The sequence below is a fragment of the Thunnus thynnus genome, chromosome 1, assembly GCF_963924715.1.
Source record: "Thunnus thynnus chromosome 1, fThuThy2.1, whole genome shotgun sequence".
In the NCBI taxonomy this organism is placed as follows: domain Eukaryota; kingdom Metazoa; phylum Chordata; class Actinopteri; order Scombriformes; family Scombridae; genus Thunnus; species Thunnus thynnus.
This window is the reverse complement of record NC_089517.1, coordinates 31,533,679-31,545,448: the sequence shown is the minus strand read 5'-3', so window position 1 is coordinate 31,545,448 and position 11,770 is coordinate 31,533,679. Positions and strand designations below refer to the sequence as shown.

The 11,770-nt window shown below is 42.6% G+C and overlaps 1 protein-coding gene across 2 annotated transcripts in view; it reads left to right on the top strand.

Moving 5' to 3' along the window:
* The first annotated feature begins 694 nt into the window (after positions 1-694).
* Positions 695-11,770, top strand: part of LOC137186600 (AT-rich interactive domain-containing protein 3B-like) — a 54,537-nt gene continuing 43,461 nt past the window's right edge. Inside the window, exons 1-2 of one of the 2 annotated variants that reach the window (XM_067595652.1) lie at positions 695-1,313; positions 2,852-3,484. In XM_067595652.1, coding sequence (XP_067451753.1) covers positions 1,278-1,313; positions 2,852-3,484 — 669 coding nt within the window. In that variant the 5' untranslated portion in view covers positions 695-1,277. The other variant, XM_067595662.1, reaches the window with a different exon arrangement.

Genomic DNA, 11,770 nt, shown 5'->3' with positions numbered 1-11,770 from the left:
AACATATATTTCCAACCCTGCAATTTGGATTTTTAAAATGATTTATTTTCATTAATAGTGCCCATAAATATATTTAACAGCATGTAAATAATTTCTGATTAGAAAGCTGTAAAACATTATATATCCTTTTGCTTTGGGTTTTTAAATTTAGACCATGTGGTGCAGTAGGATGCCATTATAACTACTTTTGTGTGCGTTGGCCTACCTACGTTTAGTTTTTTAGCCTTCTGAATGCTATATTACAAATAAAGAAACCCATATGAAGAAATAACTTACAGGTAAGACTACTTTAAGTCCCCCTCCACTCAAAAATATGTTATTTTTTTCTTGTTCCTTCAGTTTGATATTGGGGCTTCACTGTGCAGAATGATGTATGTGCAGTTTGTTTTCACATTTATCTGCAGAAAGTGGAAAGTTTCTTTGAGCTCAATGAAAATCTGATTTTAAGGGGTGGGCCTACGAGCATGATTTATGACATAAATAGTTTGGAAGACAATTTTGGTCTAAAATTCAACTCACACAATTGTGATGTGGAGGCTTGAAGCCTCCAGTGCACTAACACTGAGAATTGACTTTACAGTGAAGTAGGAGGCATCTCCTGTCCAGCAATTAAACTACTGAAATTAAATATATTTGCATATTCATAGATCTGGAATTTTTAATGAGGGAGATGACGTAGATGTAATTTTAAGGATTTTAACAAGATAATTGAACTTTTTTTGGTGGAAAAGCCATACCGGACACAAATTATTATTCAGAGTATTTTATATAGGCTCCCTCTTATAACAGGTTTGGAGGGGATCTTTAATGAGTGTCATGAAACTGAAAAGGCAGTGAGACTTGTTGCTGTCGCTGGGCGGGCCTAACGCTGCTGTGCGCCATGTGGGGGGGTGTCAATTGAAGGGGAGGAAAAAAAAAAAAAGACGACTGAAGGGAGTTACCTCAGCGCTCTCCGAGATATGAGATCAGGCTATTTCCCAGTCGATCGCCCTCTCGATTAAAGAAGTAAATCAGAAAAAAAAACAGCGGGGAAAGAACGAAGGAAATACAGCCACATTTTTTGGAGAGGTCGCCCAGAAAAGAGCATACATAGCGCCTTTCTGCTGGCGGATCAGTCGGAGTCACCGGTGCGTGCACAGGATTTCTGCGTGCGCGCGCGTGTGAGTGAGTGCGTGCGTGTTGGCGCGCGCGCGTGTGTGTATGTGTGTGTGTTTACAAGTGTTTGAACGAGTGCCAGAAACGAGGGAAGAAAGGAGGATAAAGCCAAGGAAGGAGGGATGGTGGACAACTCAGGCAGCAGTAAGGCACAAATGGTGAGTCGTCGTCTTGCTTGGTGTCGCTTTTACGTTTTTCTAATCAGTTAACGAGCGAAAAACCCTCCGAGACACGCAGTTAAACCGCTCCGTATGTACGGAATAGAGTTGGCTTAATATAACGTTAAGAAGGAAGAAAAGTAGGAAAACCTCACAGAGCTAATTCGACCGTATGGTAGGCTACTTTTTACTTATTTTACAATGTCAAAAAATACACATTTAGATGAATATATAACGTTAGTATGCTAGTTTTGCCTGTTTGTGTGCTTAAAACGTGCTTCGTATGTATTACGTGGATGTGGTTGTTAGCAAAGCGTGGAAAAGGTGTATATTTCTGACAGCCTGGCTTATTCTGTCTCTCAGGTGGTTGTTCGCCTTATAATGATGATGACCCTCCTTTTTTCTCCTTTTTAATGCCGAAGTATCGGCTGCAGGCTGTTTGTAAGCATTTTATCTGCCTCTCGAGTTATTTAAGAGTTTTGAACACTTTGCGGATGACTTTTTACTGTCCACACTAAAACGCAGTCGTTTGGGCGAAAGATTCCCACCTTGCTTTGCAAAAGGCGTTCAAACGTGTAACAGGATTCATTATGAGAGGTCCCTCAAGAGCATTTCCTCTTTTTTCTTGTATTGCCAAATATTTTTTGTGGTTGCCATGTGTAACATCTAGCTCTGACGATATGTGAGGATTAACACGCTAAAACGCTCTTTAAGATTGCTTCAGTCCCTTTTTTCGAGCCTGACTACTTTGTAATGAACCTGGTTACATTAGTTACAGTATTAGTGAATTTTCCTGCTTCATTGTTTCTAATCAGGTTGAGTTTAGATGTAAATATTGAGAGTTGAAGCCACAACCGGGTTTACATATTTTTCTGATTTAGTCCATGTATGTATGTACTTACTTTACATTAGTGTCTTGTTTGCACTAGTCTTATTTGCACTAGTGTCTTGTTTTACAGTTTACATTGTCTTTGCACTACTGTCCTGTCCCATAGTCTATATTGTTTTTCCACCACCGTCTTCATCTCTTGCGCTATTATGTTATGCACTGATTTGTTCAGTTTATGTCCTCAGGTTTTATGTCATGTATTTCAAGTCTTGCATGTTTAACTGTTGCACCACAGGCTCCTGGGACACAGCATTTAATCCCAAATGTATACTTGTATATGGATGGGTTTATAATAAAGAGAGTCTGAGTCTGAGTATGAGTATGTAAATGTAGTTCATATTTATTGCTCTGTGGATTTTCCAACTGTTGACTCAGTGGCATTCAGCTAAGGTCCTCTGGTTCAAACATTGACCAAAGTGAATGAGTGCAAGGAGTTTCATCTTAGCAAGTTTTTACTACATGCACCTGATGGAAATGGTGTGGCAGGATTGTCCGTATGTGTGTGTGCGTCAGTTTATGTTTCACTATGTTTCAATCTGGCTCTTTTGTGTCCATTGTTGTTTTGATTTTTTTGTGGGACGCAGGTGCTTTACACACGTCTCATTTCAGTATATTAGGTCATCCATGACTCCTTCTCTTCTACCCACAGCCCAGCATGTCTCAAGAGCCTGGTGTGGCTTTTCCTCAGAGCACCTCTTCAGGGGGGATGAAGCTGGAGGCAGTGATGGAGCAGCTCCAGCGCCAGCAGCAGGCGCGACTGGAAATGGAGCGCAAGGAGAGGAAGCTGCGAGAAGCCCACATCATGTATGCTCAGCAGGTCGCTGCTCAACAAGCTATCCTGGCGGCTGCCCGGGCCTCTGGAGCAAGCTTCATGGGTAAAGGCCTGGCTGGAGGAGTCCCTGGTGGCGGGTTGCCTCCCCGGGTGTCCAATCAGAGCAGTGTGGACTCGGAAAGAGAGGATGACGAGGACAGAGGTCGGGATTCTGGGGACAATGATGACGACAATGAGATGATGGAGGGGGATGAGGGCAGTGACGACGAGGAGGGAAGTGCCAGCGGTCTGGAGTTCCTCCGCAAGCAGACCCTTGCTTTGCAGCAGAGCGCCTCACGCATCCCGCCCCGTCCGTTTGGCAGTTATTCTGCGTCGGCCCCCCAGAGGGCTGCATCGCCACCTATCAGAGTGAAGCAGGAACCTGACGAGGGCCTGTCTCCAGCGGGGCCTCATTCTGCTACCTCTCCTAACGGACAGGCCGACTGGGGCTTTGATGATCACTTCAGACAGGTCAGTGCTCTGCCTTGGCGCCCTGCCACACTGTCTCTTCCTTACTACATCAATTCCTGTGTTGGTCTTTTCCCAAAGCTACCTTCCTGTCAGGTACACAAAAACAGGATTCCTCTATCTAGAATGAATTTTTTTGACACTATCTCTGAAGATTTATCTCCAATCCTAGTTTTGGTTTAAATTCTTGTATCTTTCCTTAAATTTAGTGAGAGAACACAGAGCCGCATCATAAAAACACTGCTGTTCATTGTGACCTAAAGAAGGAAGTCCTTTCAGTCTTCACTACTCTCCCATTGAGCTTTCTGTTTGATTTCTCAGTCCAGCCCCCTGCTGTGAGCAACTGCTTAATCTTAACTGTAGCACAAACTTCTCCAGCGGTATCTTTGTGAGACACTTAAAATCTCAGTGGAGGGTTGACCGCCGATTGGCTTTTGTGGCTAAAAATCCTCCTAAGTGAGTCCTGGCAAAGAGCCAGGCTGGGGTGCAATGTGTTCACGCTCAATAGTTCTCTCCCCCGTGTTCACGTTCTGTGTGTGTGTGTCTCTCTCTCCCGTTTGCTTTCCCTCTTGGCGCTTTGCTCAGGCTCTGGTTTGGCTCTGATCCAGGTAGCGGAGTCAGGCAGGGCAGGGCTGCTGCTGTGAGGCTGTGGGTGGTTGGCCGGGTCAGCACGAGGATTTTGGGTGGGTGGGAAGTTTTGAATGTAGTACACAGTAGCAGCCCGTTACACCCCCCCACTCCCCCCACCCCAAGAGTTTCGGCTGTGTGCCAAGTGCACTTTCCCTTCAAGGTAAATATTGCCTCAGCACAATGTTACAGAACGCTGGAATGCCAACTGGGAACCAAGCCGAGCTACATGTGGTTTAGCATCATAGCTCAGGACATAGCAGGTTAAGGAGAGCTCAGCAGCCTGTGGGTGATATAAAAAGCCTTAGTTGCACAAGAGTGGGCAGTGTCAAGAGGACATATCTGAGCTTGATCAGTGGGCTGAGGGTGCTGGACTATCATATGTCTGGCTTTTATTACTGTCTATTTAAAGGCAAATGTCTTTGAATGGTGCCTCTCTTGACCACATTTCCTAATTTAGCTTTGGAGCACGGACATTTGGTAATGACACGCGGGAGCCCTGCAGCACTATGCTGAGGGAAGGCAGTAGTGTAGAGGTAGGAGGAGGAGCAGCAATAGTAGTTGTTTTTATTATTATAGTACTTCTACACTCACAGGGATCTACCGGAAATTATTAATAGCACTCTATAGCGTAAGGTCACAGTATGAAATGGAGTTTCACTGCATTGTTTCCAGCTGCTTATTGTTTCCAGAGGTGTCGGAAAGAGTTGAGTAGTAGTATTCTGCAAGGTGGCCGGGCTTTGTGTGAACGTTGTCAGAACAGAAGATCAGAGCAGCAAAGTTGTAGCTGACCAGTGCCCTATCTGTGGCCCGGTGTCTTTTATTAGGAGAGGCGGGCTGAGCCTGGGGGTTGGGGGAGGCATTATGGGACGAGAATTGGTCTGGCCTTTTTTTGTTTCCTCTCTTTTATCTTTCCTGTCATTATGTCAGCTCTGCAGTATTTAATGACGGCTCATCTCTTCAGGCAGTTTCAGGTTGCACCACTGTAGGGGGAGGGGGACAGTGGAGGCAGGGGAACTGTTTTTTTTTTTTTTTTTTTTGATGTCATTGTCTTCGAGAGGCCAGAGACAAGCCTGGCAGATGCCGCAAATACCGACCCCCTATAATAATGGGGGGAGCGCATTTATTATGTTTTAAAAAGTGACAGAGAGGAGATGAGATGACTAGCTAAAAGAGCCAAATGTACAGAAGACCATTTACATTAACATTTACATTTCATGCAGCCTGTCACAGTGGGTGGAAGCTCATAACCAAAGTACCGTGTGTACGTTTAATGGCTGTGGCCATTCTGACAGAGGTACCGCCATGCTGTTGAGCCACAGCGGACCATATTTAAAGAGTTTGGCTCCTGATTTTGCGCAAAGAGCGCACAGAGAAGCAAACAAGAGCATAATGTTTTCTAATTCAGCAAGACTGAGCAACAAATAGTGATAATTGTTAAGATCAGTTATAAACCTGAAACAATGGACGGGCCATGTGTAACATGCCGTAGATATAACAACAAACAGTCGGCGTATATTCCTGTAGTAACAATGTAATGTCAAGATGTATGTAATTTTCCTCACGCAGCAGCAGCATTCGACTGACAACCATTTCATTAGTCCATCTTGAAGTCCTGTACTCCTCAATGTTTTGAGTGTACACCAGTGGTAAGGGCCTACACAGGTCAGATGGGGGATGACGGACACTGGTAGCCAGTGTTTTCGTGTCAATGATGTATGTGTGGTGACCTCAGCCCTGTCCTAAACAGCAGAGTAAATAATTGTCAAACAAGGGGATGGACAAAGGCGCGTGTGGAGAGAGGGCTGGGGCGGGCAGCCGGCCAGCCTCAGCACTTTGGCCTCCACCGCAGTGGGACAGAGGCTGCATGACCCCTGTAATCCACCACCCCACCCCTCCTGCTCACACACACACACACACACACACGTCCATAGACCCCTCCGCTCCTTGCGATAATCCCTGTGTGATTAATAGACTTTTAATCATGCCTGCAGAACACAGATTGTGTCTCATGTCCGACTGTATCGGTGGTGACACTGCTTCGCTTGGATTGGCTGGACGTTGTAACTGAGGGATGTTCTGTGTGGTATGCTACAGGTGGTGTGTGAATGCAGTGGTTTTTTTGTTAACATGCTGTTTGTTCCTGTACAACTCTGCTTTCTGACAATTGAGGCAAAATGGAGGCAGTGAACAGAGCATGTCTTGATTTGCATTGCTGTGATCACAGAGGTAGAATGATGACAAAGCTACCAGAAACTGATGTGAGTCTATTTCTTACAGTTTGGCATAATTTGTCCATATTTTAATTTTAATTTTTAACTTGAGTAATGACGATTCTGTGTAATGATACCCCACAATTCAATGAAGAAAAATGACTTTACATAGCACAATTTGGTTCTCTCTCACCTTGGGTCACATAAACCAGCAAGTACAATGACATAAATTAACTCTCACCTAAGACAAGTGGTTAAGCTTTACCAATAATGGAGCATAAAATTAACTGTGATAGACTGTCAGTCGTCTAGTAAATTCAGATTTCACATTTGCATGATAATATATTTACCAGACTCAAAGGCAGGACCTTCAAACTGATTAGATTTGTAGTTTGTCATTTGAGTAAATCAGACGATTTTGATCTGGAGATGCCGCAAAAGCAGGAAAAGCTGGAAAACGTTAAGTAAATCAGTGCAACAGCAGTACTCTCATTTGCCTTGGAAAAACATGAAGGGAAAACCAGCCTACAGCTTAGATGAGGGAAAAGTTACTGCCAACAAGGGCAACAAGACCACATCACAGTGGTCCAAATCTCCCCAGAGTAACTGGACCTCTGTAACTGCTAAGCCCTGCCATCATTTTGCCACCCTTGAGCTCTGCTCTGCTGTTGAGGCGCTGAAGCCTGTCTGTTGAGCCAGCGCTGTTGCATAATTTAGCTGTCGCCCCAGCAACACATCAGCCAGGAAGTGGGGAACTGCACGGCTGCAGCGCAGAGATCGATAAGGATTGTGTGTGAGCTTTTAGAGGTAGGAATGTTTGGCCTTGTTCATTTATGATAAATGAGGAGGACATTGTATTTAACAGATGGACTCAAGTTTTCATTTTGACGGTGGAATGTGGAACAAATATTCCCTAGTGCATCAGTCCAGCGCTGCATTGTTGTTGGGAAGGCCACTGGATGTATGACAAACATACTCCAGTATCACCATGGCTCTTTCTGGTGTTGCGGTGGGAGCTTGGAGGCGTCATTGCCTGTTGTGCAGGCTGTGTATGCCAACTTGGCCCGGTTTGTGCTCTCTGAAATGCTATGTTGGTGTCTCAACATGCCACAACTGTCAGTGGGTTTTAAATGGTGTACTTAGTCTTATTCTGTTTACTGGACTTCCTGTTATGCTGATGTAATAAGGCTGGAATTACAGTCTTGACCCCTGCTTGTACAAACCGCCTGCAAGTGGAGGTCATTGAGATGAGAAATAAGAAGGAAAGCTGAGGTCCATTAAAACATTTTGCAGTGCTTGTTCAGAACAAAAAGCGTGACTGTAATATGTGAGACCTGTATTGTATTTGTCATGCTCAAACTGTTGAGCTACACAGGGAATTGAAAGTCCATTCGCTTCTACTGTGAACACACTGCATATCCATCTACCTGCTTTTATGCACATTTTCAATTTGCACATAAAAAAACCCCTCAGTGCCATAAATTCACAACAAGGTTTTTATGTTTGGCTGAGGTGGTTAATTTGCATTTTGTTTTGCCTATTTTATGGAAATTTGATTAAAGTTTGAGCTATATTTGGATGGAAACTTGACTACAACATACATTGTCTCACATGTTTTGGCGCAACAAGAATCTACAAATGTAACAGTAAAGGACTGATTCAAATTGGTATCTGTTCAATAAGTCATTATATAAACATTATATATAGTATAATATTGTGTAGCGCCGTGTGAGTTCTTTAATTTCTTTTTCAAGCTACTTTTGTGTAGCGGTTCTGTTAATTCTGCATTTGAGTGTTTCCGAGCACCATGAACACCAACATTTAACACTTTGATCTGCTGTAATCAAATGAGAGGAACGACTTGAAGATCATCACAGCCGGGCTTCCTTCACCTTATGTGTCAATGGATATATAATTTTAATTTACATACACTATAAATAGATTCCCAAATCTTATTGTTACATATATTTTTCATTTGAATATGTTAATGCTCTTTTCCATTTTTCTTCTTAATGCCTTTTTGTAAATTTGAATTTATAGTTCCTCGCCAGGGTCTTTGTCTTGTGAATGACTTCATGACTACAAAATTATATTACTAATGGCATTTGTGATGAATAAGCTGGACACTAAATGGTTAACCTAATTTCCAGATTTGCCTCCTTAGCTACAGCACTGATCCTAATACAGATTAGGCTGGGTGAAGATGTCTGATTTTAGCTTTAATTTTAAGTCACAGGGGTGATATTTCTCCCAACATTTTAGCCGACCCACCATTTCTTTCTCTCTTCCTTTTTTGCTGTCAGACACATGTTCAAATAGAGCAACGTCACAATGAATATGATGTGTTCTAGTCAGGTTTACTAAAACAGGCAGAATGAAAAGATTTTGTTGCTTACTGTGTATTTCAAATTATTCAGGTTTTAGCCTCAAGCACTGCCCTCAGTCTAACATGAGAGGAAGAAGAAGTAGTGCTGCCTTGAGCTGCAATGGTAGAGATTTTGAAATTTTCACGGGCTGTTAACATGTCACTTTATTAAGTTTTTAATATTTTTTAGGTGAGAAAGTAACCATTTAGATCAGTGAGTGATAATTCTGTGAAAATGTTGGTGGTTTCTTTGATGCAGGTGGCTAAATTTTACATAGTGCACCTTTAGTGAGAAATTAAAGCATGCTAGTGCATGTTTTCTTATCAGGTGATAAACTCTCAAAACAGTCGGTGGTAGTCGAGCATTTTTAACAGACTGAGGTGAGGTTTGGCGTTTACACAGTCATGTATATGGCACATTGCTTTGGGATTTTTTTTGTTTATGTTTGTAGTTCAATGCTGTGTGAACCTTGTTTTGCCTCATTAACAGCAGACTTTGGCTGGATGAAGGCAGCCGGGCTTTTAGCTCTGGATTGCCTTTTTAATGGCATCTTTCTGATGGATGCTGCTCCATGCTTAATGTAGCCTGATTGTTATGGCTACAGTTGAATTTGTGTCAGGATGGAAACAAATACAAGCCTACAACTACATGATTAGTGATGCGTAATTCTATTTTGCACTTCCAGTTTCCAGTAGAATTGGTGAATAGGCAAGATTGGAACATTAAATAATTAAATTTAATCTTGCTTGTATTTAAAAATAGTCACAAGAGGTCAAAAGTGAACTTGTTATTACAGTATTTATCCAAATAGCGCAACCCGTGAGCTCCTAATGGCATTTGCCAAATTATGATACATTTATTTGAAAATGCACATCTTTTGGTTACTTTTGGCCTCCCATCCCACTAAGCTGATGACATTTTTTGGCTGCAACTAAAGATTAATCTTTTAAAAAATGCTCTGTATTTTTGAAAAGATGAAGATGCATTTCAAATATTGGCTAGACTTATCTCCAATATCACATATTAGTTTGGACAGGGGAAAACAGAGTGTTTTTGGTGTTGATTTGATTCATGTATTCATGTGTAATGCTTCTTGCTCAAGTGACCTGAGATTGTAACAAATTTCTATGATTTTTGGTGTATCAGTGTGGATGGCAAACATCTATAACTAACTGAAAATGTCAGTGTGGGTATTAAAGTTTTCACATGCGAATGTCAGTTTTAGATTTATATGAATTAGTGTGTCAGGTGTAATCTTACTGGCAAAGACCATGCTTCATTTTGTGCTGACTTGCTCTTAACAGTTAAGTGTGGAAGATTCCCCCTGGCCAGAAATAGAGGTATTGAATTTAGTAGGGAGATGAAGGGGGAGGACGAGGGGGGAGGAGATGCTGTGGAAGGAGAAGAAGGGTTAGTGGTCTGGTTCAACACACTAAACTGCCCCACCCAGAGGAAACATTCCAGACGGAATTAAAGAGTTAACTCTTCAAACAGTGAACATTCCCACCGGGGGCTCCCAACAAGAGACAGGGGGTTTGATGGGGGTGGGTGGGTGCATGTCCGTGTTGTAGTCGGGCCCCTGATTAGTGATCTTTCAATTCATTTCACTCAGTGTCGCAGGGGCTGTAAAAGAAAAAAGCCAAAGGGCCTGAATGGGAGGAGCTGGATGGGAGGTCCCGCTGGTGCAGGCAGAGACACTTTCTTTATTTGTCTGAGTGCCAAAGGGCACATCTGCTGCTGGCAGACAGGAGGACGCTTCTCATGGTGTGTCCAGTCCCTTCAGCTCCGCCACACCATGGCCCGGTCAAACACAGCAGTAACTGGCAGTGTCAAGTCTTGTCATCCTTGACGTCATGATTCTTTCGTGCACGCACAAGACTGCTGGGTTTAGCATGTGCCAGGTTATTCATTCATCGATTTATCAACTTACAACTCTCCACTGTTAACATGGACACAAAGACAAACATCTTAAATGCAAAATACTTGAACCAAACTTTTATTAGACTGAGCTCTGCGGTCCCATGATTTGAAAATATTTAGCAACCCCTGGTCATTTGTTACATATCTAGTGTGTTGTATATCAAATTGAAATTTTCTTTGCTCCTATTCATTGTTTTATTATTAGTATTATTATTACTACAGATGGCAATTGTAATTTTGTTGTAGATTTTAATTGGACTTTCCCTTGTTCCTCATGTCTATACCTCCTTTGGAGAAATGGAAAATGCAGCTGTTGCTACATTGAAATGCTTATTTCCTTTGTGGTTGTATTGTCTATATGCTCTAGTGCTTTGCATTGTGGAGATATTTGTGTATAGTTGTGCCCCCTTAAAGAAACGAAAAAGGTGTTTATGAGAGGAATAAGTATATTGTGCTCCTCTCAGAAGGCCCATTTAATTTTGTTTTCCACGTATACCTGTTTAGAGCACAAGGTCTTCTTGCCTTTGTATGTGAAGTGTCTGCTTTACAGCTGCCTTACAGTGTTTGCTCCTGCAACATCATGCAAATGACTTTTTGGATGACCCCTCATGCGCATCGTCACTGAGGGCCACACTGCTCTCCATTTAATTGAATTGAAAGGCAAAAAGTTCTCACATTTAAATGCAAATCGTGCATGTCCATTAGTTGTCACACTTTTTTTTTCCCGAATCGACCCTGGAGGATTGACTTCCTTGCTTCTAATGGAAACTGAGCTACTGATGCCTGCTGTAATTTGATCAGTCAGTAGTGAAACCACAAGCCCCCCTCCCCACACCATTGCTGATTCCATTCGTCCTTTACAGCCACTCCCACTCAGCATATCTCAACACCTGCTCTTTAATGAAGGCAAACAGAGAAAGGGGAATAGCCAAATGAAACAAAGACATCCACCAACGCCTTTGGCAGCTGCAGGGAAGTAGAACCAAGGTCATATGACACTGTTGAGCAAAGTCTCCTTGAGTTTTATATAGGCTGACTTCATATAGTGATATATACAGTGCACATGTATATAGACTACTGTTCACACTGTGTTGCAGTGACCCTTGGCACAATATGTGAGGTCCTGTTGTTCTTTTACCATATATGGTCTCTTATACTGTATA